General features: G+C 33.6%; 1 protein-coding gene and 4 long non-coding RNA genes across 10 annotated transcripts; 3 read left to right on the top strand and 2 right to left on the bottom strand.

The window, feature by feature from the left end:
* Window positions 1-507: 507 nt before the first annotated feature.
* LOC126966771 (uncharacterized) lies at window positions 508-4,469 on the top strand. Of its 5 annotated transcripts, XR_007729791.1 has the most exons (5): window positions 508-659; window positions 1,979-2,173; window positions 2,799-3,532; window positions 3,624-3,772; window positions 4,128-4,469. It is a non-coding gene; the product is annotated as an uncharacterized LOC126966771 (long non-coding RNA). The 5 variants fall into 5 exon arrangements; XR_007729792.1 differs by lacking the exon at window positions 1,979-2,173 and having other exon boundaries at window positions 508-899; XR_007729789.1 differs by lacking the exon at window positions 1,979-2,173 and having other exon boundaries at window positions 508-1,455.
* A 516-nt stretch (window positions 4,470-4,985) lies between these two features.
* LOC126966786 (uncharacterized) lies at window positions 4,986-6,000 on the bottom strand. The gene is made up of 2 exons (XR_007729807.1): window positions 5,552-6,000; window positions 4,986-5,461 (listed from the first exon to the last, which is right to left on the bottom strand). It is a non-coding gene; the product is annotated as an uncharacterized LOC126966786 (long non-coding RNA).
* Window positions 6,001-9,215: 3,215 nt separating this feature from the next.
* LOC126966768 (uncharacterized) lies at window positions 9,216-10,212 on the top strand. The gene is made up of 2 exons (XR_007729785.1): window positions 9,216-9,674; window positions 9,758-10,212. It is a non-coding gene; the product is annotated as an uncharacterized LOC126966768 (long non-coding RNA).
* An 11,287-nt stretch (window positions 10,213-21,499) lies between these two features.
* Window positions 21,500-25,046, top strand: LOC126966751 (glutathione S-transferase 1-1). 2 transcript variants are annotated; one of them, XM_050811026.1, is made up of 6 exons: window positions 21,500-21,595; window positions 21,689-21,893; window positions 22,623-22,759; window positions 22,923-22,989; window positions 23,276-23,479; window positions 24,166-25,046. In XM_050811026.1, the coding sequence occupies exons 2-6, from the start codon at window positions 21,753-21,755 to the stop codon at window positions 24,370-24,372; spliced, it is 756 nt and encodes a 251-aa protein (XP_050666983.1). In that variant the 5' UTR covers window positions 21,500-21,595; window positions 21,689-21,752; the 3' UTR covers window positions 24,373-25,046. The 2 variants fall into 2 exon arrangements, with proteins under 2 accessions (XP_050666983.1, XP_050666982.1); XM_050811025.1 differs by having other exon boundaries at window positions 21,546-21,893.
* Window positions 24,120-25,625, bottom strand: LOC126966765 (uncharacterized). Its single transcript, XR_007729777.1, has 2 exons — window positions 25,275-25,625; window positions 24,120-24,432 (listed from the first exon to the last, which is right to left on the bottom strand). It is a non-coding gene; the product is annotated as an uncharacterized LOC126966765 (long non-coding RNA).
* Window positions 25,626-25,973: the final 348 nt, after the last annotated feature.

Genomic DNA, 25,973 nt, shown 5'->3' with positions numbered 1-25,973 from the left:
TCAAAAATATTCCTGATGAGTTCAACACCTGCATCCGTAGTCGAGCGTCCCCTAGTAAAGCCAAATTGTTTTATATGAAGTAACTTATAAGTGTTAAAGTGAGTAAGCATTTGGCTTAGAAACAGGGCGATAGTTATTCGGGTCAGAAGTGAGTCCCGATTTAAATATTGGTGTAATTTTACTATACTTCAGAAGGTCAGGAAACACGCCATGTTCAATACAGCTATTAAAAACTAGTGCTAGATATGGTGCTATGACGTCAATAACAGAACTTATTATTTTTACAGATATGCCCCATATATCAGCAGTTTTTTTCATTTCTAAGGATCTGAAAGTTTTAATTATTTCTGCTGGGCTAACAACACTGAGTTTGAAATTTTGTTTACATTCCTTAACATTTTCCGAAAGAAGTGACTCGGCAACACTGGTGGAGGAGACAAGGGTGCGCGTTAAAGCAAAAAGCAATCATATTATCGTGAACTATAATGTCAAATAATGTCAAGACAAGGGTGCTTGAGATGGAAACTGGAATGTCAGAAAAAAAATTCTCAAAAGCAGAAGCTACTTCCTGCTCAGAGTGGATTTTTGTATTGTTTATTATTAGATTATATTCAAACTTGCAGTCTTTCGCTCTTCCAGATTAGTTAATAACTTTCCAAGTCATTTTTATTTTATTTGAAGCATTTTTAATTATTTCTCTAATATGCATTGACTTAGCAATAGTACATACTTTCTTAAATAATTTCGAATAATTTTTCACATATACAAGGAAAGATGCGTCATGATTACATGATGATCTCTCACTATATAGTTCATATAACCGTTGTCTGCTCCTATGAATACCAGCTGTTGCCCAGTTGTTAAATGACAAGAGACCACCCAAGTTGACTGTCTTTGAAGTAAATATAGAAGCAAACTCTGTTTTAATTATTTTAAATAACTTACCATACATCTCATTTGGAGTACTGTTATAATTCAAATACAAGTTTGAGAGTTTTTCTGAAACATTGCCTCTATATTTCTCCATTCGCCTATTGTTTACCGGAACAAACATAAACTTTTTAGTTGAAGTACATTTGTTCCCTTCAATATTAAAAGAGGCTAATTGACCAAAGTGGTCTGAGCTCAGTTTACTAATTATTGATTGAGAAATAGGTATATAATTAGTAAAAATATTAACAATACAGCTTTTAGAGGTGCTGGTTACTCTAGTAGGTTCTAAGAAAATATTTGATAAATTATATGATTTAAACAAAGATTTGAATCTAATACTTGTGTTGGATTTTTCTAATAAGTTAATATTAAAGTCACCACAAATCATAATATATTTCTTAGATTCTGATAATTTTGATAGAACCTCCTCCAATACACTCAAATAACTCATATAATGCATCGGGGGGTCTGTATATACTTACAACAAGGGCACACTCAAGCTCTGCACAGGCTATTTCAATCGTATGTTCAACAGAGGCCCACAATATCTTTACGGTCTTTGAATTTAAATGATTTACTTATAAGTATAAGAGAGCCGCCATGTGTTGCCTTTTCTCTGCTAAACACACTTGCCACCCGATGACCACTGGAGTTAAAAATGAGCTCATATTTTCTAAGCCAGTGTTCAGTAAGACATAAGATATCAATATTTGTTATCATACCATAAACCTTTGTTTTCAATTTGGACTGTATGATTCCAATGCCTTTTCCATATGTTAATTAACCTTATTTTACCTTATACATGATTGAACCCACATAAATAAAACCTTAATATAAGACTCTTTAATTAAATAAATAAAATAATTAGTGTTAGCATTAAACTTGTTATTTTTTAGATTTTCAAGAACAGTCATGCTATCACTGACTATCAGCCATTCATAACACCCATTATTTTTATGCTTTATGTGTTTCAAGGCTGCAAGGATAGCTACAGCCTCAGCTGTGAATATACTTGCATTAGAATTTATTTTATATCCTATACCAGAATTTAATAAACCATCAAAAATAGCAAATGAGACTGCAGACTCAGTTTTAGACCCATCAGTGTAAAGGAATCTATGATTATAAAACTCAGAAAACTTACAATATACATCTTCTTTTGAAGATAAGCTATGATCAATTATCACATTCATAGCAGGAATTTTACTGTTGAAGCTACCCAGATAGCATGGAAGAAGAGGTGAATGATGAATTTGTAGAGTTTCAAGAAAACTTAAATATTGAGGAAAGCCCTGTAGTATATAAATAGGATTGTGAATTGATGGTGGATTACAAAGTTTTTAAAAAGAGAATCTTATAGTTAATAGAGGAAGTTTACACTCTACTTGCATCAAATTGATAGGAGTACTTTTAAATGCACCAGTAATGAGTCTCACACTTTTATTTTGTATTTTATTTAAGATATCTATCAACCTAGTATTATTAGCAAAACAGAGAAAACCATATTCGAAATGACTACGGATCAAAGATTTATACAGAAGCAACAAAATTTTGGGATCAGCTCCCCAAGATGTTGCGCATAAAGATTTTAGGACATTAAATGCTGTATTAGCTCTGGAACTTATTAATTCTATTTATTTTTTCCAAGATAATTGTTTGGTACACACCTAAAAACTTAGCTTCTTGAGAAACAGGAATAGAAACTTTATTGTAATTTACAGAAGGAATAAAATTACTTGCCTTTCTAAAAACTATCCATTTATATTTTAAAGCACTGATATCTAGATTCAAATAAGTAAAGTATGTATACAGACCCTCCAAGGACTTGTTAAGAATGTTAGTAATATTAGCTAAATTTTTACCAGATGAATAGACAACCAAGTCATCGGCAAATTGGAGATTTTTGACTTCTGAACCCAAAATCAGATTTAAACGTCGGATATACAAGATAAAAATTAATGGAGAGAGTATCCCTCCTTGGCAAACTCCAACAGATGCAAACCTTGGACCCTATAATTGACTCCATTTTATGAATCCAGTTTATTATTTTGTTTGGAATTCCAACATAAAGCAATTCAGAGCAAAGTATATCTATATTCACACTATTAAAAGCACTAGCAACATCAAAGAAGACAGACATCAAAAAATTCTTATTAATTAGACTATTTTGGATATCAAGCTGTAACTGACAGATACTTTCACCAGCCGATGTTCCTCTTCGAAAACCAAATTGATTAGCAGGTAAAATACCATTTTGTTCTACATAAAATTCCAATCTTTGTTTTATTAGTTGCTCAAAAATTTTTGCCAACACATGATGTTAATGCAATAGGACGATAAGAATCTGGATTTGACCGAGTTTTATCTGGTTTTATTTATGGTATATGGGTATATAGACAATTAGATTTCCATGAATGGGGTATATCATTGTTTAACCACAGATTATTTAATATTTCATGAAAAAAGTGTAACCCCTTTTTGCTAATCTTTTTCAACATAATGTAAGGAATACCATCAAGACCAAAAGCACAAATCAAAAGCTATTTACAGAATTTGTATTACTGACAGAGGAAAAAATTGAAATATTATGTACATAGTCGTGAGTATACTTCCGCAGAAAATCTTGAACCCAACTATTATCATTATTATTAGAAGTATATGTCTTATTAAATTTCCGCATATAATTCCAGATTCTTGACAGAGGAGTACACCTGTTAAAGGAATTACACAATTCAACCCAACTATTCAATCTCTCTGTTTTCAAACTAAGTTTTTTAAGAGCTTGTAATCTTTTAAACTCTATAAATATTTCATCTAATGGATTATTCTTAAAATTAAGGTGTGCAGACTTAGATTTTTGAACAGCTTATAAACATTTTTTATTCCACCAGGGGGGGCAGGCTTCTTAGCCAACTTCCTGTTGGGATTATTACTAGAAGGCGAAGAAATAAACAAATTACAATTTGGTAGAGACTTATCAATTGCAGAAAAAAGGATTTTACAAAATACATCATAAGCCTCCAATGGAGTAAAACTTTGACCCTGTAACTTACACAATTCTACATCTACATTTTGTTCATATATTTTCCAATCTACCATTTTAAAATTTGGGTAAATGGGCAGTCATATGTTACAACTATTGTTTGGTAAATCGTTATTTATATTATTATTTACAAAAACTTTAACAATTACAGGAAGATGATAGCTGCCAAGTGAATCGTTACCACAGACCAATCACACAATAGAGCCAATGATGGAGAAACCAAAGTTAAATCAAGAGCATTTGGATGCCATGACAAAGAACCACCTGTAATCACTTCACCGCTATTAAGTAAAACCAGATTATTATCATCAACAATCTCCAAAATATCTCTACCTCTTGAATTAACAGAATTACATCCCCATGACGTGTGATGAGCATTGAAGTCACCAGCAAATATCATGGGTTCAGGCACTGATTCTAATAAAGATTGGAATTTATGTTTATCAAAGGATGGTGTACAATTTGTAGGACAATAAAAACTAACAATACTTAATTCTCTATTATTTAAAGTAATTCTAACACAGATGTTTTGCAGGGAATTATCAGAAAATGTATGTATTTTTCTGTAATCTATACAATTATGAATTAAAATAGCTACGCCATTGTGTTTGTTACCAATGTCGTTTCTTTCTATTTGATATCCTTTGATATTAAAATGTTTATCAGGTGATAACCAAGATTCTGATATTATTGCTACATGTATATTATGATCATAAAGATATTGTGTTAGATGCTGTTTATTACTGATAATGCTCTGAGCATTCCACTGCATAATGTTAAGAAGATCCATTATTAGAAGTAGAAGTACTATTTCTGAATGTTTGTTGAATTTCTTTAATGGATGATGAATTTATTGGATTGTCTTTTTTATTCAATACAATTTTTGTGATAGCGTTTGTTCAAATGTTCATGAAAAAATCTGATTTTGTTAAATTTTGAATTTGTGTTCCTATATTAGGCATAGTTAATGGAGGGAACGAATTTTCGTGGAATAAATCTGAATATATAGTAGCTTTTGACTTAATTTTATTTTCTTCTATCTTAAGTTTTTTCTGCAGGCATGTATTTGAAATGGCGATATGATTTCCACCACAGTTCGCACATTTGACATTTTTACTGTCTTCTTTACACATTTTAAAATTGTGATTTTGTGCACATATGGAACATACCTCTGCATTCCTACAATACTTAGCGATGTGACCAAACTTCAGGCAATGCAGACATTGTTTCACTGGAGGAACGTAAACGCTTACCTCATGCCTCCCAAGAGTCAAGGTATACATACTGAGGTAACTGTTGATGCGAACGTCACAGCGACGGTCTGAGTGGGCTGGTACGAGGCCGCACCGTCCTCTCTCCTTACACGACGCATGAAACGCCTAACTTGTATTATATTCCTTGAGCTGCCAATAAGAGCAGATATTCTCTTGTTTGATAGGTCCATGGGGACGGAGGTGAGCACGCCGGTCACCTCGGTGTCAATTGCTGGAATTGTGGCTTTTAGGTCAATCTCTTCTAATAATTTTTTGTTCTGTAGAAATACATTGGCATTATTTGATAGATCGAATGTAATACCTATTTTGTATCTGTTGACAGATTTATGTGCAGGATTCCAGTGATGCAATGCTTGCGAATGGCATGGGAAATGGCTAGCCTATCTTTGTCAGAAAATGATTTTCTTTCGTCTGAATGTGATAAAAATACGATATTTTCCGATTTCTGGCTATTTTCCGGGTACTTTCTGGTGTATCCTGGAACCTTATAGTCTTTGTATTTTGTGATTAAATCTTCATCAGAATCCGAAGAGTTTTCTAGTAGCGGTCCATCAGGAGGGTCTTTTTTCCGCTTTTTAACACCTCCCATTTTCAATTTACACTATACACTTAATACCTTGTAACTATTTATAAAATAAATGATATATTTACAAAGAAATATACAAATAAAATATTATTTTTCAAACGCAATGAAAATTTTGGCGCCTTTCATAAACAACTTTTATTTGACAATTAATATTATTCACAATCACAATTTTTTTTTTTTTTTATATTAATTCGTTCTTTCGAACAGGCTATAGCCAGGGGCCTTACTGCCTTGTCGTTAGTATTTTCATTTCTTTGGTATTTATTATTTTCACTATTTTGTTTTACAAAGAGTCCAATCCAGTTTTCTCATTTCATCTTACATTATTTCCATTTTCCTTTTCCAATTATGTATATTCGATAGCGAATATTTATAGTAGTTTCTTTCATCAAATCCAATCCAGTCTTAAAGTCATCAGTTATTTTACCATTTCCGTTAATGTATAATTCTCTAAAGAATATTTTCCATATTTTCCTTTTAGTAAGTACAAATCCAATAATATAGTCTCTAATAATTTTCCCCTTTTCTTAAAGTCAAATCCAGTGTAATTTGCATAACTTTTTAGAATAATACCTACCTATTTACATTATCTGTTCAGTTCGCGAATTGCGCTATGCTATTACTAGTTGTATATGTACAAGTTATAACGTATTTACATAATTATAAACAAATTTACAACGTATGTATCTACAAATTACAATGTATTTACAGTACTACATACAAATTTATACAAGGACATATAAGTTGATGTGTCCTTTAATAGATCTATTACTGAGAGCGGGATTATATTGGGTGCACCATATATTTCCAGTAGCTCATCCATCAGCACAAGGCGCTGTATGCCAAAGGACGAACAATCAAAAAAGATGTGATCCAGAGACTGATCTTGTTGCTTATTACAATGGTCACAAAAAGGAGAGGAGACAATTTTTTTGCGATGAAGATGAAAATTCAATCGATAGTGACCAATACGCATTCGTGTTATTGTAGTATAGAACTTTCTGTGAGCGTTATTTTTAAACTTACAAAACCAGGGTGTGCTATTAACGGGATTATCTAACAAAGTATACGAATGAGCCTTATTTTCAACTTCTGTACAATTGTACCAATATCTTCCCCAAAGAAGAGTCATACGCTGTTTTAGATTACTTATTATATCTGTATATGGTATGTTAATGTCTAGATCTTTGCAATCAGGATATAGGGATAGATCGGATATATTAATGATAGTTCTAGCTAGAAAATCAGCGCTTTCGTTTCCTGCTACTCCTATATGGGACGGGACCCTAACGAAATCCACTTTAATATCGATTAAACATAGTTCGAACCACAATTCCTTTATAGCAAAAATGATGTAATTGATGTTAGCACTCATTTTGTTATTTGACAAACTTTTTAACACACTCATACTATCACTAACTATTACCCACTTCTTATTAAGTTGATTTTGTTTCTTAATATGCTTTAAAGCAAAAAGAATAGCGACGGCTTCAGCAGTAAAAATACTGGCATATCTATTAATCTTAAAGCCAATACCCTTCCTAATTTCAGGAAGGTAGATTGCAAAAGAAACATTATTATTGTTTTTTGCGCCATCCGTATAAACAAATTTACAATTAGACCATTCTGACAATAATACATGAACCTCCTCTTTTGAAGTTAAATTTGGATCTATTACAACATTAATTGCAGAATATTTACATCGAAAAGAACCTGCATGGCAGGGAAGTATATCATTATTCCGATGAATATTTAAATCTTGTAGAAATTTAAAAAATGAAGAAAAATCTTGCAAGATAAACAACTGTCTCGGAAATGAAGACGATTGATAAGCAATAAGATTCTTAAGAAGATTGTTCGTCGGCAAGCTATAGAGCTTTAAAATAAATCTTTCTTTAAGATAACTAAATCTAATACACAAAGGAGGAAGGTTGGCCTCGATTTGCATAGCAGCTATTGGGCTAGTTTTAAGTGCACCCAATATTGTACGCATACATTTATTTTGTATTTTATCCAGACTATTAACAATTTTGCTGTCTGCGGCGAAACAATGAAAGCCATATTCAAAATGACTACGAATAAGCGATTTATACAAAATTAACAATATTTTAGGGTCCGCTCCCCACGACGTTGCACACAAAGATTTTAATACATTATAAGCTTTATTCGCTTTAATTATAACACTATCTGTATATTTTTTCCAAGAAAGTTTTGGAGTAAATGTTACACCTAGAAATTTTATGTCACATGAAATAGGCAGTGGAATGCCATTGTATAAAATGGGAGGCAATATGATGCGTTTACGACCAATCACAAAGACTTTTGATTTGGTTGGATTTACATTTAAATTAAGATAAGAAAAGTATTGATATAAATTTACAAGTGCTTTATTAATAGTAGCGGCTAAATTAATCAGATCAACTCCCGATACATAGACGACTAAGTCATCTGCATACTGTAGGTTTACTATATTTGGCCCCAAAATAAGGTTCAATCGTCTTATGTACATAATAAAAATTAAAGGAGACAATATTCTCCCCTGACAAACACCTAGAGAAGAAAGTCGTGGTCCATACAAATGTTTATTAAATTTTACATATACTTTTCTGTCAGTCAAAAAGGATTGCATCCAATTTATTATTTTACCTGGTATCCCTAACATTGATAACTCGTCACAAAGCACGGCAATATTTACACTATTGAAGGCACCTGGCCTATGGACTTGCATCCCGTGCCACTAAATAAATTAAAAAAAAAAAAAAAATGAAGGCACCTGAGATGTCAAAAAATACAGACAAAAGATATTGATTACTTGCTAAACATTGATGCGCATCAAGCTGTAACTGCGCTATACTCTCCCTAGAAGACCGACCTTTGCGAAAACCAAACTGATTATTAGGCAAAAGACAATTTTGTTCTATAAAGAACTCGAGACGTTGTTTTAGAAGCTGCTCAAATATCTTCCCTTCATATCCTTCCTTCCATATCTTATTCGTGAGAGCTATAGGTCTATAAGAGTCAGGTAACATTTTATTTTTGTCTGGCTGTAAAACTGGGATTAAACAGTCTGTTTTCCATTCTGGAGGAATAGTATTCTCCTTCCATAGGCGATTAAGATTATTTAAAAAGATGTTGAGACTGTGGCAATTAAGTTTTTTGAGTAAAATATATGGAATGGTATCGAGACCGAAAGATGTATCTCTTCTAGTAAATAAAGCGGATTTTAGTTCTTGTAAAGAAAAAGGCTCTATCAAATATTTATTACTATCATTAACAACATTTACATAGTTAGTTAATCATTTGATACAAAGTCAGAAGTATACTTTTGTAGAAAATCTGGAATCCAACTATCATTCAACACACTGTCAGGAATGTAAGTTTTGTTAAATTTGCGCATGTATTTCCAAATTGAAGACAAAGGAGTACAACGATTAAATGAATTGCACAAGCCTATCCAGCTATTTCTTCTTTCACTTTTTAAGATAAGTTTTTTTAAAGCCCGCAATCTCTTAAACTCCACATAATTTTCATCAGTGGAGTTGTTTTTAAAATTAATGTAACCATTTTTAGCATTTAAAACTGCTTCTGTACACCTCTGATTCCACCAAGGCAACCAAGGATATTTAAAAGATTTTTGTGAACAAGAACTAGTAACATTATTACTATTAGAACTTTTGGAAAACAGACAGCTAGGGATTGACTGCTTGGCAGCAGAAAGTAAAATATTACAAAAGGAATTAAAAGCATCTATTGAAGATAAAGTGTCAAATTTAACATCATCCAAATAAGAAACAACTAAGTTACTATACATATTCCAATTCACCTGCTTATAATTAGGGTGAGTGGGCAAATGTAGATTATTACATAATGTGTTTTGCAAACTAATACTATCACTACTTACTGCCATTTTTATTATTACAGGGAGATGATAACTACTGCCCAGAGGACTGTCAATAACTGACCAGTCACATAAAAGAGCCAAAGATGGAGTTACCAAAGTCAAGTCAAGAGCATTAGGAAGCCAAGATGGAGATCCTATTGTGGTAGCTTGACCATTATTCAGAATAACAAGACCATTCTCATCTATAACCTCTAAAACATCTTTACCTCGAGGCAATGTATCAACACATCCCCACAACATGTGATGAGCATTGAAATCACCTGCAAATATCATTGGCTCTGGAATGGACTTAATTAAACTGTTTAAATTGTTTTTATTAAATGGAGGATTTGAATTGGAAGGACTGTAAAAACTCACAAAACTCAGTTCTTTGTTATTAATTTTAATTTTAATGCAAACATTTTGTAGAGCACTATCAAAATATGTATTTATGTTAGAAAATGTGATATTATTATGAATAAAAATTGCTACACCATTGTGTTTATTACCACAATCATTCCTTATTGTGTTATAGCCTTTTATTAAAAAATACTGATGTGGTTTTAACCAAGTTTCTGAAATTATAGCAATATGGATATGATTTTCATATAAAAACCTTGTAAAAATAAGCCTATTACTAATAATACTTTGAGCGTTCCACTGCACTATATTCAATGTATCCATAATAACAATTAACTAGATGTCTTTTTTCTAAAAGTGTTATTCAGAATTTCCTTAATACTATTTGAATTTATAGTTAACTTATCTTTATTCGTACAAATTTGTAAAACTGCTTCAACCAAGAGGTTCATAAATTTGTCAGATTTTATAAGATTGCTCAGGTGTGTGTCAATATACTTTGAGTTTAATTGAGGGAAAGCAGATTCATTGAAGAGATCTGAGTATCTAACACTACGGGACTTCACTTTGTTTTCTTCAATTTTTTGTTTTTTCAGAGGACAGGTAGATGAGATAGCTATGTGATCTCCACCACAGTTGGCACATTTTGTTAAAGTTTTTGGACACATTTTAAAATTGTGATTGTCAGAACATATGGAACAAACTTCATTGTTTCTACAAAATTTAGCAATATGGCCAAATTTCATACAGCGTAGACACTGTTTAATAGGGGGTACATATACATTAACCTCATGCCTCCAGTGATCAAGTGTTACATACTCAGGTAACAACGTTGATGCAAATGTGACTGCAACAGTTTGCGTTGGAACAAAGGAGACAACACCCTGTGGGTCCTTTACTCGCCGCATGAACCTTCTCACAGCAATAACTTTTTTACTCGATGCAATTAATTGATGAATTTTTTTGTTGGAGTAATCAGTGGGAACAGAAGTAAGAACTCCAGTGACCTCCGTTTCAGAAGCCGGAATTGAGGCAACCATCTCCAACTCGCTAAGTAACTTTTCATTTTTTAAAAATACATTCGCATTGTTAGGCAGGTCAAAGGTAACACCAACTTTAAAAGCATTAACGGACCTCAGGTGCAACACACCCGATACGCAATGCCTCCTGATTCCATTTGACAGACCCAACCTGTCCTTGTCTGATATTTTGACTTCACCCTGCTTGCGATTGAGAAATACAATAAATTCCTTCTTATTTGAATTTTCGTCGTACAACCTATAATAATTTGTCGCTCTATAAGGGGTATACTTCTCTTTATCCTTTCTTCTTACAATGAGACGTTCAGTCACCTCCGCGTCAGATACCGAGGATTCGGATAGGGGAAGTTCGTCTGCTGGTTCTGCGTCGCTCTGGCCGTTCTTCGGCCTTTTACCTGTACGCTTCCCCATGGCGATGGGGAAGCGCACTTAACAATTTATATATACAAAAATCGAATATTTATAAACCAGGATAAACAATTTACAAGTATGAAAAATATATGCACAATGAACAATAATTTAAACAATTCTTTTTTGTATAAGCGCGCCTTCCTTCGTTCACTCGTTCCCGCCAAAAAACCTCACAATCACAATTCACAATGAGGCCCGTGAGGATTTTTCTTATTTATCTTGTTTAACGGCTATGGGTTCAAACATGATGACATTCATCAGAATGTCACTAGCTCTGCCTCTATCTTATATATCGTCGTCGTTGTGTCAAAATTAAATTACTAGGAAAACCAAAGTTCCGAGTTAGTTTTTTATTTCAACAAAAATGGCGATATCTTTTTATGTGCGTAAAATTTTACTGTAGATGTTTTTATATGTTATAAAATCGGACATAATTAATATAAGCGATGCACAATTATGGTGCTAGTATTGTTATTATACATACATACACTGAGACTTAGCGAGATTTAGCATTAAACAATTCCTTTTTGCCCATAAACGTATTTGTATGAACAGTGGCGGATTATGCTTATTGCCGCCCTAGGCCCTGTCTGATATACCGCCCCTTTTGATCCAACGTGAAGATCCGGTGGGAACAAGATTTTTGAAAATCGAGGTGAAGCCTCTTCCCTATTTTTGTTTTGAAATTCTTCGATTTTCAAAGAAAAAGCGGGAAATAAAAACCAATATGTAATTTCAAATGCTTTATATATATGTAAGAGTAATCTCATCAAAGATGCAAAAGTGAAAAGTACAACTTATCAATTTGATGGTATCTTTTTAATAACCTTATTCGATACTTAGATTCCATCAAAATATTAATAATGCATCCTCAAATTGAAAAGTCAACGAAAAAATAAATTATATTATACATCAATTATATATACATATGTCCATAGAATATTTTAATTAATTAAAAAAAAAACAAAGCCAATTGCAAAATAAACTTTTTGTTTATTTCTTTCGGCTCTTAAATTTTAACGTTCTGAAAATTTTGGCGTCCTAAGCCCGGGCCTCACGGGCTTATGTGTTAATCCATCACTGTGTATGAATCGCAAAAGGCTAAGAATCGGTCCCTGGGGATAGCCTCTAGTTACAGGAGATAAATCGGAGGTTGCGATTGTGCCATCCTTGTTCCTGACTTCAACGAACTGTAAGCAATAGAGCTTAGGTAGCTATATCGAGTAATATGACATTTTAGAAAGAAGAACATCCGTGTTTATACAGTCAAACGCTGTAGAAACATCCAGAAGAAGTAGGAAGGTGCCCTTGCCCTGATCTTATGATGTCAGGATATAATCTACGACAGTTGAAGTTGCAGTTGTTGTGCTGGCTATATATGAAAGTTGATAAAATTTTATCTTCTTCAGTGTATTTAGTTGCCTGATAAATCACGACCTTTTCTGGAATTTTCGATATGCAGGAGACTGACTGGTCGCAGATTTATCAAGGCAGAATACAATTAGGCAGAGGCATGATTTTGGCAACTTTTCTTGCATCAGGGTATTGATTATTGAAGTGATAATATGTAAAGTTTGAGCCAATGTCAGTAACAGCATTTGCAGAGATATTATATCCACACCTTGAGCATTAGACTTCAAATTCTTAATAATCTTGTGAACTATGATTTCATGTACTTGCTGCAGCACAAACTGTGAAATTCCATGCCGGTGAAACTCAAAATAAGATCCGATAATGATACTATCCAATCGCCCGGTATCAAGAAAATGTTTATTAATTATATTGGGATCATCACAGCTAGGAGTTCTTCAGTTTTTTTTGTCTGTTATACGAGATGATTTCTTTAGGCTTAGCCATAATAAAGTTAAAGAATTAATATAGGCATTAATATAGGTTTCATGAATAGCTTTCTTTTCCGATTCCAAAGCGTTTGTGACTAAAGCTTTCATATGAGTCTCAAGGCCAGTTTTTTTTGACCGTGCATGACTTTCATTTCTAAGTTTTATAATAAATAAGTCTTACAACTTCAAATATCCATTGATGGCGCTCTTATAACATATTTTTTTATAAAGGCGCATGTAAATAATTGAACAACTGTACAACTATTCTATAAAATGCATCCACAACTTAATTCACATTACTTATACTATTAAGAGAATTGCAAAGTGTATTTGTTCAGGTCCCTATTAAAACTTTCGATGTGATATATATTATTAAGGGTCTTATATTGATACAGTTCGGCAAGGCTTTGTCTTTTTTTTTATTTATGATGCCTGAAGCTATCGCATGATTACCAAGTTCTGGAATGTGAGTTACCTTTACCTCCTGTATGTGTAAGTCTGTACAGATCATGTCAATAAGTGTACTACTATTTTGGTGTGTAAAATGCGCATTCATAATGACCGCCCATACCATAACTGTTGAGCCGCTGTATGAATGCACCTGAGCCTTTCAATATTTCCGGGCCGACGGTACACTTGCACCCTTCTTGTATCGAGCCTAAACCCAAATCGCGATTCATCGGAAAACATAATTTTATCCCATTGTTCCTGGGTCCATGTTCTGCGTTCTCTACACCATTCATTTCGACGAGCGCGATTCCCGTGACGTATCGGTGGGCACCTAATTGGGCATCGAGATCGTAGGCCATACTCATGCAGTCGATTTCTCACAGTTTGGGGACTTATATCACTACTTAAATTTTTTAGCCTCAAACTTATGTCTCGAGCGGTTAACATCGGCTGGTGTTTTGCAGTCAGTTGTATGTACCGGTCTTGCCGAGTGGTTGTACTCCTTTTACGGCCTGAATGCTGTTCTGCGGGTTCCCTTATATTATTGTAGCGCTGCCAAAGACGACAAATAACACTTCTATTGATTACTTCCCGCTTGCAACATCCCTGCAGCTCTTTGCATTTCATTTGCCGTCAAATGACGTCGCTCCATGATACGTCATATCATGTATCATCATAATATCTAACAATTAAATTTTGTCGCTAACTTTATTTAAATGGTTGGTAAAATTTTTAAATCAAGACAAACGTAGCAATAAAAACGCACTTAAATTCCCTTTCATTTTATTTAATGAAAAAAACAAAACATAAAGCAATTTTTTTTACAACCAGCCAGTATGTCATCAATAACAAAAAAGTTTACATACCTATGCACTTTGAGTGAATAAAGACTTAGAAATTAATTAATATAAATGGTAAATTTGTAATATCATGCATGTTGCTCAGACTTTTTTGATGTGTGTAGTTTTGTATTACTATCATCTCCCTTCAATAAATGTTAAAGTCTGCTACTAGGACCGATGTCATTTACTAACAACAAAACGGCGGAAAGTTCTAGTTACTTTTTAAATGATACAATGTTAGTGTGTATTCTATATGAACGAAAACCTACCTAAATATTTTAATAAAAGTTCTTCATATTAACTGAAATCGGTAAAAGGAGAGGGTGGAAATGTCTAAAAAAGGCGACAATGTCACAGGCATCCAATGTCACTCTTGAGGCCCTATATAGAGAATAAGAAGTGTAGCGGAACCCAATTCCGCGCAGAACACAGCACCACGCTGCAGCTCTGACATCTTATGTCTCAAGGTGTCGATCGCAGTTGTAGTGACGGTCAGAATTTTTGTGTTTTTCAATAATAGTGGCACTGCATTGTAATGGGCAGGGCGTATCAATTACCATCAGCTGAACGTGCTGTTCGTCTCACCCCTTATTTTCATAAAAAAAAGATAGTGTTTCCCTTGGTATCATCAAAGGGCGCAGAATACATAATATCTCTGAAGGCCGCAGACGTACTTACACAGTTATAATATATTATACACTCGAATGCCAACATTTCCGTGTTGTCATGGAATCATATCCCGCAATAGTTGGATATGAGATACGTATATAAGGCATAAAAGGCATTTATTTTCTCAAAATTGATTCCTATAGAATTCTTTTTGATGTTATTTCTAATATACTAGATACTACTACCGCTTCGGAAACAAATGGCGCTCTGAGAGAGAAGAAGCGGCGCAAGAAACTCTCCCAGCATTCTTTTTTTCGCTCTTTTCAATAAAAATATACAATATTGTACAGTAATTTCTATCGCTATAAAATAATCACAATCTAGCCCCAAGCTGTCCGATCATTTAGATATTCAGCTGTGGAGTAATAGGATTTACGACAGAGCCATTTTTTTTATAAAACATTTAAATTTATTTATAGATAATGCCTGAACTGTGGCTGGGACTTTATTATAGAAGTGTATACATTTACTCTTAAAGCTATTATGTATCTTATGAAGCCTACTAGAATAAGTTACAAACAATCCCTTATTTCGAGTGTTATAACAATGAAAATTACTATTAAGAGCAAAAAGGCGACGATTTTTGTGAACGTATATTAAATTTTCATAAATATACTGATAATGAACAGTCATAATATTTATTTCTTTAAATTTTTCTTCGAGAGACTGTCTATATCCAAGCTGATATATAGCACGAACAGCTCTCTTTTGCAGAGCAAACACTATATCAATGTCAGCAGCATGACCCCATAGTAAAATACCGTACGTCATGATGCTGTGAAAATAACTGAAGCACACTAATCTAGCGGTCGCAACATTCGTGTACTCTCTAATCTTTCTAACGGAATATGCCGCAGAGCTGAGTCTATCTGCTAGATGGGCAATATGTGGACCCCACTGAAGCTTTTTATCCAACGTGATACCCAAGAAGACCGTAGTGTCCACAAGTTCCAATCTCTGGTCATTAATAATAATAATATAATAATAATAAATTTTTTTATTTGCGATAAACTGCCACCAAATTTTTTACAAGTACAATAGATATGACAATTAACATTTTATAAAGAAAAGAAAAATAACAATACAAATGTTTAAAAAACAATAAAGAAAGAGATATTAATGCTTTAAAACTAACTATGTAGAATGATAACAAACCAGGCAGCAGCGCGATTCGCAAAAAGGAAAGTTCTCAGCAAACGTTAGGACGTATTTTCCTAACACTGATATTATGAACTTCCTATATTTTATTTTTCCGTGAAAGCTATTTTGGCAGTAATGAGTGAAACAAATAATTATAATATTTAAATATTTATCGTATCCTCTATCTAATAAACAAAGCTCAGAATTTAATAAATTTATAAATCTGAAAAGAAAATATATCAAGTAGTGATGCGTATACACGCATTTACGTACATCCCCACTAGCTAGACAAGTATATAATAAAAATATATATAAAAAAATGCATGAGTAATTTAATATTATATAGATAAAATATATCCATTATGATACCCATCCTCACTACAGTCGATGTATTTAATTTAGTTTTTGCTCTTGCAACAATAGCTTTTTGTAGTTATTCTTAAAAGATTCCTTTGAGTGCAGATTTCGAAGTGGTGGTGGCAGGTTATTCCAACACTTAGTGGCTGCGTAGCGAAAGCTACCACGAAATGCGGTTGTGTGGAAGATGGGTATATTTAAAGAATCGTGCGAAGCGCGGGTCTTATGTGGAATGTTAGCATCACTTCTCCATTTTAACTTTTTAAATAGATAAATAGGGATTTCGTTCTTTATTATACCGAATAGTAAGGTAGCAAAGTGCAATTTCATACGACTCCCCATTTTTAATAATGACTCTCTATTTAAATAAGGGGTAACGTGGTCTCGCCGCGGAATGGAGAAACAATATCTTGCACAAGCGTTTTGAACACGTTGTATGAGACGTTTAGTACGCTCCAATAAGCGTGGACCTATGGCTGCATCCATATAATTAAATTTGGAAAGAATCAAAGATTCACAGAGGAGTACACGTAGGTCTTTTTTTATTGAGTTTCTGATTCGGTATAGTACTTTCAGTCTATAAAAGCAACTACGAACAATCTGAAGTATATATTTTTCGAAACGTAAGTTTTCGTCTACGAGCAAGCCAAGATTTCGGACCTCGGTTACCCTCTCTATTTGTTCATTATTAATTTTAATGTTGGGTTTACCAGTTACTACTTTTTTAACTTGATGCCGAGTACCTATAACCATATATTTCGTTTTTTTCGAATTTAATAGCAATCCATTGGATTTCGACCAGTCAAAGATCCGATTAAGGTCTGAGGTAATTGTATTGAAGGCTTCCTTATCATACGGCTTGAAAGACAGGTAAATTTGTATGTCATCAGCAAACATATGAAATTTACAATATTTGATATGCTGAACCACGTCCGCTGTGTACAGAGTAAATAATAAGGGACCTAGGATAGACCCCTGAGGTACCCCTTTTTTAATTGGGAGAGGCCGCGAAGTGGTCACATTTCCGTCATGGTTAGTAATTTCAACGAATTGATGTCTGTCACGTAAGTAGCTCGAAAACCACCGCAAAGTTCTTTCTTCTACGCCGTAGAATCGCAATTTAGCTAAGAGAAGATCAAAATTAATGGAATCGAATGCTTTGGAAAAATCTAATAGAACCATAACAGTAGCTTCCCCTTTATCTTGTGAAGAAAGTATATCGTCTATTACATTTATTAGGGCTGTAGTTGCGCTGTGTTGTTTCCTAAAACCTGACTGTAATGTAGGTAGAATATTGTTTTTTTCTAAATAGGTCAGAAGTTGACTATGTACAATCTTCTCCAAAATTTTGGAAGCACAAGGCAAAATACTAATGGGTCGTAATTCGTTAATTTCGAGCGGGTCGTTTTTTTTGGGGATAGGCCTTACTAGTGCATTACGCCAAATATCCGGAAATATATCTGAAGCAATTGATTTATTAATTAGTTTGGTAAGTGGACTTAGTGTATAAGGAAGAGATAACAACAGCATATTCAGTGAGACTCCATCGGGACCAATTGCGTTTGACTGCAATTTTCGAAAGGTATTTGCAACTTCAACCTCTGTTACAGGTTGAATAGTAAAAGAATAGGATCCTATTATATCCTTACTTACAACTTACTTATCCTATAGAATAGGATAAGTAAGTTGGTTTGTACCTCCGCTGTGTTTGGTGTAATGAACCGTAAATACTTTGTTTGTTTACGGTTTAAGTGCCGATTATTCGTCTCAAATCAACGCACTATCTTTGAGTGTGCATTGTTTATCTCGTCATCAATATCTGCACGTCGCTTCACTTTAAAAATAAGTGAAGTATCATCAGCAAACAATACAATCTCATGGCTATCATCTACCACAAATGGTAGATCGTTAATATATATAAGAAACAAGAAAGGACCGAGAATAGAACCCTGTGGAACACCTATTACCACAGGTTTACCCGAAGCCCGTTTGCCATTTACATCGACTATCTGAACTCTTTCGTTTAAATATGATTTTAACAGATTTAGGGCTCTTTTTTCACTCCATAATGTTTTAGTTTTAGGAGTAAAGTTTCATGGTGGACGCAGTCAAATGCTTTGGACAAATAATAAAAAATGCCCAATGCATCCTGTGACTCTTCCGAGGCGTCAAAGATGTGCTCAATGAGTCTAGTACCCGCATTAATTGTTGATAAGCCACTAGTGAACCCAAATTGATTTTTGTTCATTAATTTACAAAAATGCATTTGTAACTGTTGAATCAAAAGTTTTTCAAAACTTTTACTAAAAACAGGCAGGACTGATCACACAGATCTGAAATTAGCAGGGTCAAAAGAACTGCCCGATTTAAACAAAGGTATAACTGTGCTGTATTTCATGAGGTCGGGGAACACACCCTCATCTATGCATTCATTAAATATTATTGCTAATTCAGGTGCTATAATGTCAAGTATGTATTTTACAGTATTAGTCGAATGGTCTATTGTACTTTTTAGGTTAATTAATTTGAAGATTTTTATTATATCGCTACCTGTAACATACTTAAATTTCAAATCAGTGGAAGATACTGGTACGTGTAATTTAAGCATGTCATGTGCTGCTTTTGGTGAAGAGTTAAGGTCTTTGGTCGTGATAATCGGGATTTCGGAGAAGTATTTATCAAATTAATTTGCAATTTCTATTTCCGAATTTATAACTCGATTATTAATATTTAAACAGATAGAGGTGTTACGGCAATTCGATCAACCAGTTTCACTGTTAATTACACTCCAAGTAGCTTTTACTTTATTATTACTGTTTTTAATTTTAGCTGCAATGAAACGTGTTTTCGCTTCACTGTTGTGAACACTACTTTACTTACTACTTAAAAGAGCTTGGAGTATTTTTTTTACATATATTTTAAATTCTTCACTATTATTGTAATGTTTCTCATAATAAAGGTCATATAAGCGTCTACGACTTTTGTGGATACCCATTGTTGCCCAATCATTAAAACAATGTTTGTTGTTTACTGTTACCATTACTGGAGTAAAAATCCTGTCAAATTCCTCACAGATGGAATTGAAGACTAAGTTATAGTGAAAATTAGCAGTTTCACTACAGTGTAAATATGGTATCGTATTTACCAAATTATTTCTAACCCTCTCAAGGTGGCTACCCGTAACTGGTATAATCGTCACCTTTTTTGGTCTGACATTGTATTTACCTTTATAAGTTGCCCACTATGGTCGGACTGAAGATTATTAATAATGAGTTTACTAGTAATAGTAAGATTTGTAAAAATATTATCTAAACAGGTTGCTCTTGTAGAAGTGATTCTAGTAGGTTCCCAAAATACATTGAACAAATTAAAACTTTGAAATAAATTTTTAAGGCTAGTACAATTGGCCGAAGGTTCAATCAAGTTTATATTAAAATCTCCACACACTATAATTGACTTGCTGGTTTTGCAAAATTTTGATAGTACCTCCTTCATTCTATGTTGGTATTGTTCATATGATGCAGTGGGGGGGCGGTATACACTTACAATAATAAATTGCTCTAGTTCTATACAAGCTATCTCAATTAGTGTTCTATAGAGAGTTTAACAATATCTCTTCTATTTTTACATTTTAATCTATTATTAATAATAATTAGGGAACCTCCATGTATTGCCCTACTTCTACAAAACGAACTGACTACTTTATGTTCTCTAAAACTAAACTGGAGCTGATGACTTTTACGCCAATGTTCTGTAATACATAATATATCTATATTATAGCAGCTCAAACATAGTTCAATTTCTAATTCCTTACTTGAGATACCTTGTATGTTCTGGTGAACAATATTTATGACCTTTATATTATGATTATCTCTAGCAGTAACAGTTCCAATTGGCGAATGTTGCCTGTTTTGTATGATATTGCAAAAGTTGTCCTCCCTTGTAATATATAAAATAACTTAATTTAAATTATTTGAAGAAATATCTTCATTGTTATATTTTTGTACATTAGTACTAATACATTCCCCAATAGAGGCTTGTTTGTCAGTTATTTCACAATTTTGCACAATAGAGGCTTGTATGTCAATTATTTTACAATTTTGCCCAATAGGGGCATGTTTATTAAAACTATAAGCTACTAACGTAGCCAGCTGTCGTTTAAATCTAAGTGGTAGGTAAAGGCTACCATAAGTTTATTTTCAGCTTATAATTAATGAAATTATTTGTATCAAATAAAGTAGTGGGTGATCATCACCTCACCATAACTGACTTAACTTTAATCAGTTACTCTTTAACAGACCAAAACGCGAACAGATTTACGAGAGATTGCGTAGACACAATAAATCATCAAAATAGATCTAATTCTCGGGAAAGCGTGCAACAAAATGAAAAAAAGCAACATCAAGTAAGAGTCGGACGGAGCACGTAAAGGGTTCCGTATAATACCAGAAAAATAAAAAAGTTAAATACTTTTGTAAAACAAACAAATGCTTTTCTGTGAATCAGCCTAGCTATGCAACGCTTAAATGCTGCCAGTAATATACTTAACGTACATTTTACAACTAATACGTAGATACGCATATAATATATACAAAGGTACATAATCGATACAATAATATTTTCAATAATATGCTATAAATGATTGCTATGTTCATTGATCATTCCGATACGCTTGAAAAAGTGAAAGGAATATTTTTAGCCGCGGCATTGAGAGTATCACCAGTCTGTAGTCGACACTGTACAGCCGCAGACCGTAGTCCCCAGCTGTGGTATCATATATTTTGAAACACAATATCACTTCAGAGATTGTGTAGTACACCACTACTAAACAATTCATAGTATAATAATTATACAATTTTCAGGAAGTTCGTTCTACACAGTAACTGCACGGTGTAGTAGAAAGTGTGCCAAGGATTTGCTTTTATAATGGTTTTAAAATTGTATGCGGTATCCGATGGTCCTCCGTCTTTGTCAGTAAGACAAGCCCTTAAAGTACTGGACATTCCTTTCGATCTGACCAATGTTGATTACGGTGCCGGAGAACATATGACACCGGAATATGCTATGGTAAGTCTGTCAAACTCGTAGTGATTCAATTAAAATGAGCTTCTGAGAGAGTATCAACGTCCAACGGGTACCGTATCACTACGACTCAGCTGTCTGTCCCGAGAAATATTAATTATACTCTAACGAGGTGCGTCCGTCCATCTTTCTGTCAGTGATTTGTTTTACATAAACTCAAAAAGTAAGACAGCTAAATTTATCATTACAATATTTTTTACACTAAACTTATGAAATTTTACTTTTAAAAACATTTAAAGAGCACAAGCCTAGTATTCTAACTCTTGCGAGCCGCGTACAGTAATCATATGCTTGTTGTTGAGAAAGTACAAGGACGTTGCCTATTGTTTCTTTTTGTTCTTTAGTAAATTGACTTACCTAACTACACTATGATTTGAATACAATAAAAAATACACAGGTTTTACTTTTAAAATAAGCTAGAGGTCCCGGGTTCGAATCCCGGTAGGTGCAAGCATTTATATGATGAATATGGATGTTTGTTTCCGAGTCATGGATGTTTAAATGTATTTATGTATGTTTATATGAATTTATGTATGTTTAAGTAAGTATATTGTATTAAATATATCATTGTCTTGTAACCTATAACACAGGCTATATATGCTTAACTTGGGGAAAGATAATTTGTGTAAAAAGTGTGTCAATATATTATTATTATTTAAATTGTTTAAATATAAACTATTATTTGTTACATACAAAATTTGTAATTTGATTTAGATGAATCCACAAAAAGAAATACCAGTGCTGGAGGACGATGGGTTTTATCTTGCAGAAAGTAACGCAATCCTGCAATATCTATGTGACAAATACAGGCCACAATCTGAGCTATTATACCCTCAAGAACCAAGAGCGAGGTAATTTATCAAATTTTATTTTAATGAGTATAAAGTTGATGAAGAGCACTAGTCTTGCATTGTTTCTATCGTGGCTCATAGAATTTGATACGTTGATAAACGATTTCACTTGGCAGTCACACAATTTAACATTGCTTTAGTACAATACTTTTTTTGTCATTAGGGCAATAGTAAATCACCGCCTGTGCTTCAATTTATCAACATACTACGCTAACATATCTGCATACACGGTACGTTTTCATACAATTATTTGTGTTTAATCTATCCATGGCTAGACCAGTGTACGGCGCGTGCTTGACCCGCATCTTAATCGTTACCCAGTTTGAATTTCTTTTTAAATATTTTTAAAAGGAATTGCTTGAAAAAGCGTCACAAAAACATCCAAAATTTAACAACAATCATCTCCGCGGCCAATTGTTGGCAACTTAATCGCTCAGACCACTAAATAAATGGGTATAAATAACCGATTGTCATTAGAAATATCATAATATTAACACCTACGTGCCTGTCTTTCAGATGGCTCCCATCTTCTATGACTACCAAAGGACTGAATTAGGTTTAAAGAAAGTTCACATAGCTCTGGATGTTCTGGAAACATATTTACAAAAACTGGGTGCGAGATATGTAGCGGGTGATAACCTCACAATAGCAGACTTCCAATTGTTCAACTCAACAATGACTCTGGAGGCAATTGATTTTGACTTCTGGCAGTATAAAAAGGTACTTAAGTTCTAAGTGAAAAACAAATTTAACCATATATATACTGAAACTATAACTTCTTTACATTAAATGCAAATAGCAACACTCCATTCCGTGAAGACAACAAACACACCATCCCAAAAGAAGTTTCAAACGACAACAAACACAATACTATGTTTATCATCATCACATCAGCCGATGACGCTGAGCTCTCCTGCGCTGCCCTCATCCATTTAATATCCAAGTTACGTCAGTTGGACTTGGTTACGAAATTGGTTGGTTGTTGGGACTGCTGCTTTGACTGCCGAAGACAGCAAGCGTCGCAAATATGTCGGTCTCAATGAGTCTTTCACCTTTATGCCGTTTGGTGTTGAGACAATTGGCCCGTGGGGCCCAGAGGCGCGGAGAATTTACAAATCTTCTCACCTCAATAGGGCTACTAGAAACCCAATCGCTGGCAGCTATTTCGGTCAACGGATCAGCCTAGCTATTCAACGTGGAAACGCTGCCAGTATTCTATGTACGCTTGCCCCGAATTGTTGGTTTAATTGTATGCATAGTATTGTAAATATAGTTATAAGATATTGTTTTGTTTTACGTTAAAAATGTACTTAATAAATTGAAAATAATAATAATTATACTATTAATAATACAAAATATATACCATATATTTAATCTTTATTAATATAACAACAATTTTATTACAGATTTACGAATGGTACTCTAACTTCAAAAAAGACAATCCAGACCTTTGGAAAATCTCAGAAGACGCCATGAAAGAGATAAAACATTTCATTGCCAACCCACCAGATTTGACTCATCTCAACCACCCGATCCATCCAGCGCGAAAAATTAAAAAAAAATTGAACAATAGTTATCATTTGTTTGTTATGAATAAATTAACCGGAACCTGAAACACATTTCTTCATGTATCCCAAACAAGCGTTGGTGCAGCAATCATTGTGGTTTACGCACTGAAAATATTATAATAAGGTTAATAAAATAGACATACTGATAATTAAATAGACTTCAGACTAATTGTTATGCACTACGTCTTATATTGATATATCACAGCCTTACTCAAAATGTAATAAAAAATAATCAAGAAAAATATGGGCCCACAAATGTAAAACATGGCATGACAATTATGATCAGCTAATCACCATCGCTTATCACCATGCTATGGAGCATCAAAAAAGGTTAATTGACAGATCCGCAGGGCATTTGCCGCTCTTAATATACCAGTTATTTTAAACGTCGCGATGGTAAACGCGATGATGGCATGGCCAAGGACACGGGCGCGGTTGCGACGTGGTGTGCGACGCGACCTGCGTCAACACTCTGGCTCCTTCTAATGCCCAGGTTACATCAAATGGTGTGAGGCTACTGTTTCGACTGAAGAAAACAGCAAACCTCTCAAATTTCGATTTCAGTAAATCTTTTTCATTTCCGGAATCAAGAGGCGCGGTCAACGAATCAGCCTATAGCCATCCAAAGAAGAAATGCTGCCAGTATTAATGGTATAATTCCTAGTAATCGTTTTAAGACCAGTTCTAAAGCCTATAAATAAACATGTCAAATAACCAAGTTTTCGGTTTTTAATTTTTATCTTTTTTGAACTGAAATATTTATTTCTTTTCATTAATTTGACTTAAGTATCGAAAAAGAATATTATGTATTCATATTAGTTCTAAGTACCGTAACAAACAGTGTTATAATAATTTAACCTTACGTTATTTCATACGAAATGAATTAGTAATTACTGAGCGAATGTCAAAATTAAAATTTAAGTAAAAAATAAGTACTTATAACATACAAACTCTCCAATTTCTGCACATCTTCTCTTTGGGGGCACTTCGGGTATTGGCAGTTCCTTTTCAATCTTTGCATCATCGATAATCATATTTTCACGAGCGGATACAACCTTTGTTTTAAAGACTGGTTCATCGTTTATCGGTCCTTTGATCAGACTGGCATTTGTCACATGGTACAGGACTGAACACAAGAAGAATATAGAAAGAGAATTCAGGTAGGTCATTGTTGTGTTGTATAATGGAAGCACTGATTGAAACATACAATCATTCCTATTTATATGTGGAGCGGTGTTGTCATATGCAACATAAGTATACCCGCATATGCTTAGGTACTGATAATGTGACCTACACTTATCGACGTAAACCACAGGCTGCGACGTTTTCCTTATTAACTCGTGAATTGTGTTATTATAATCCGTAATTTATCAGATTTTATAAAAACTTGTAATTATTACAGAAAAGTTAATTTTAAATTAAGTTAAATAAGTTAGCTAATTTAATAAAAGCTGTAAATTCAGATAAAGATGTTACTTTACGTTTATGAATAATAAAGATAATAATTGTGTAGGTACTATGTATGTAACCTGGTATGTTGTCCCGCCCTAAATTAGAACTGGATACTGGATACATTTGAATTAAGTCTTCTATGTTTTATTCCTTAGAGCTTAGACACTTGGCCCTTAGCTAAAAATTATTGATAT

Source organism: Leptidea sinapis, chromosome 11 (assembly GCF_905404315.1).
Source record: "Leptidea sinapis chromosome 11, ilLepSina1.1, whole genome shotgun sequence".
In the NCBI taxonomy this organism is placed as follows: Eukaryota; Metazoa; Arthropoda; class Insecta; order Lepidoptera; family Pieridae; genus Leptidea; species Leptidea sinapis.
Note: the sequence above shows the minus strand (reverse complement) of the source record. Positions and strands in the feature narration are given on the sequence as shown.

What these genes read in the sequence shown, in the direction of transcription:
- LOC126966751 (XM_050811026.1), top strand. Translation starts at nt 21,753, where the DNA reads ATGGTTTTAAAATTGTATGCGGTATCCGATGGTCCTCCGTCTTTGTCA. An exon ending in CCTCAAGAACCAAGAGCGAG is followed by an intron (nt 22,760 to 22,922) that starts GTAATTTATCAA and finishes TTTTGTCATTAG; the next exon opens with GGCAATAGTAAATCACCGCC. An exon ending in ACTTCTGGCAGTATAAAAAG is followed by an intron (nt 23,480 to 24,165) that starts GTACTTAAGTTC and finishes ATTTTATTACAG; the next exon opens with ATTTACGAATGGTACTCTAA.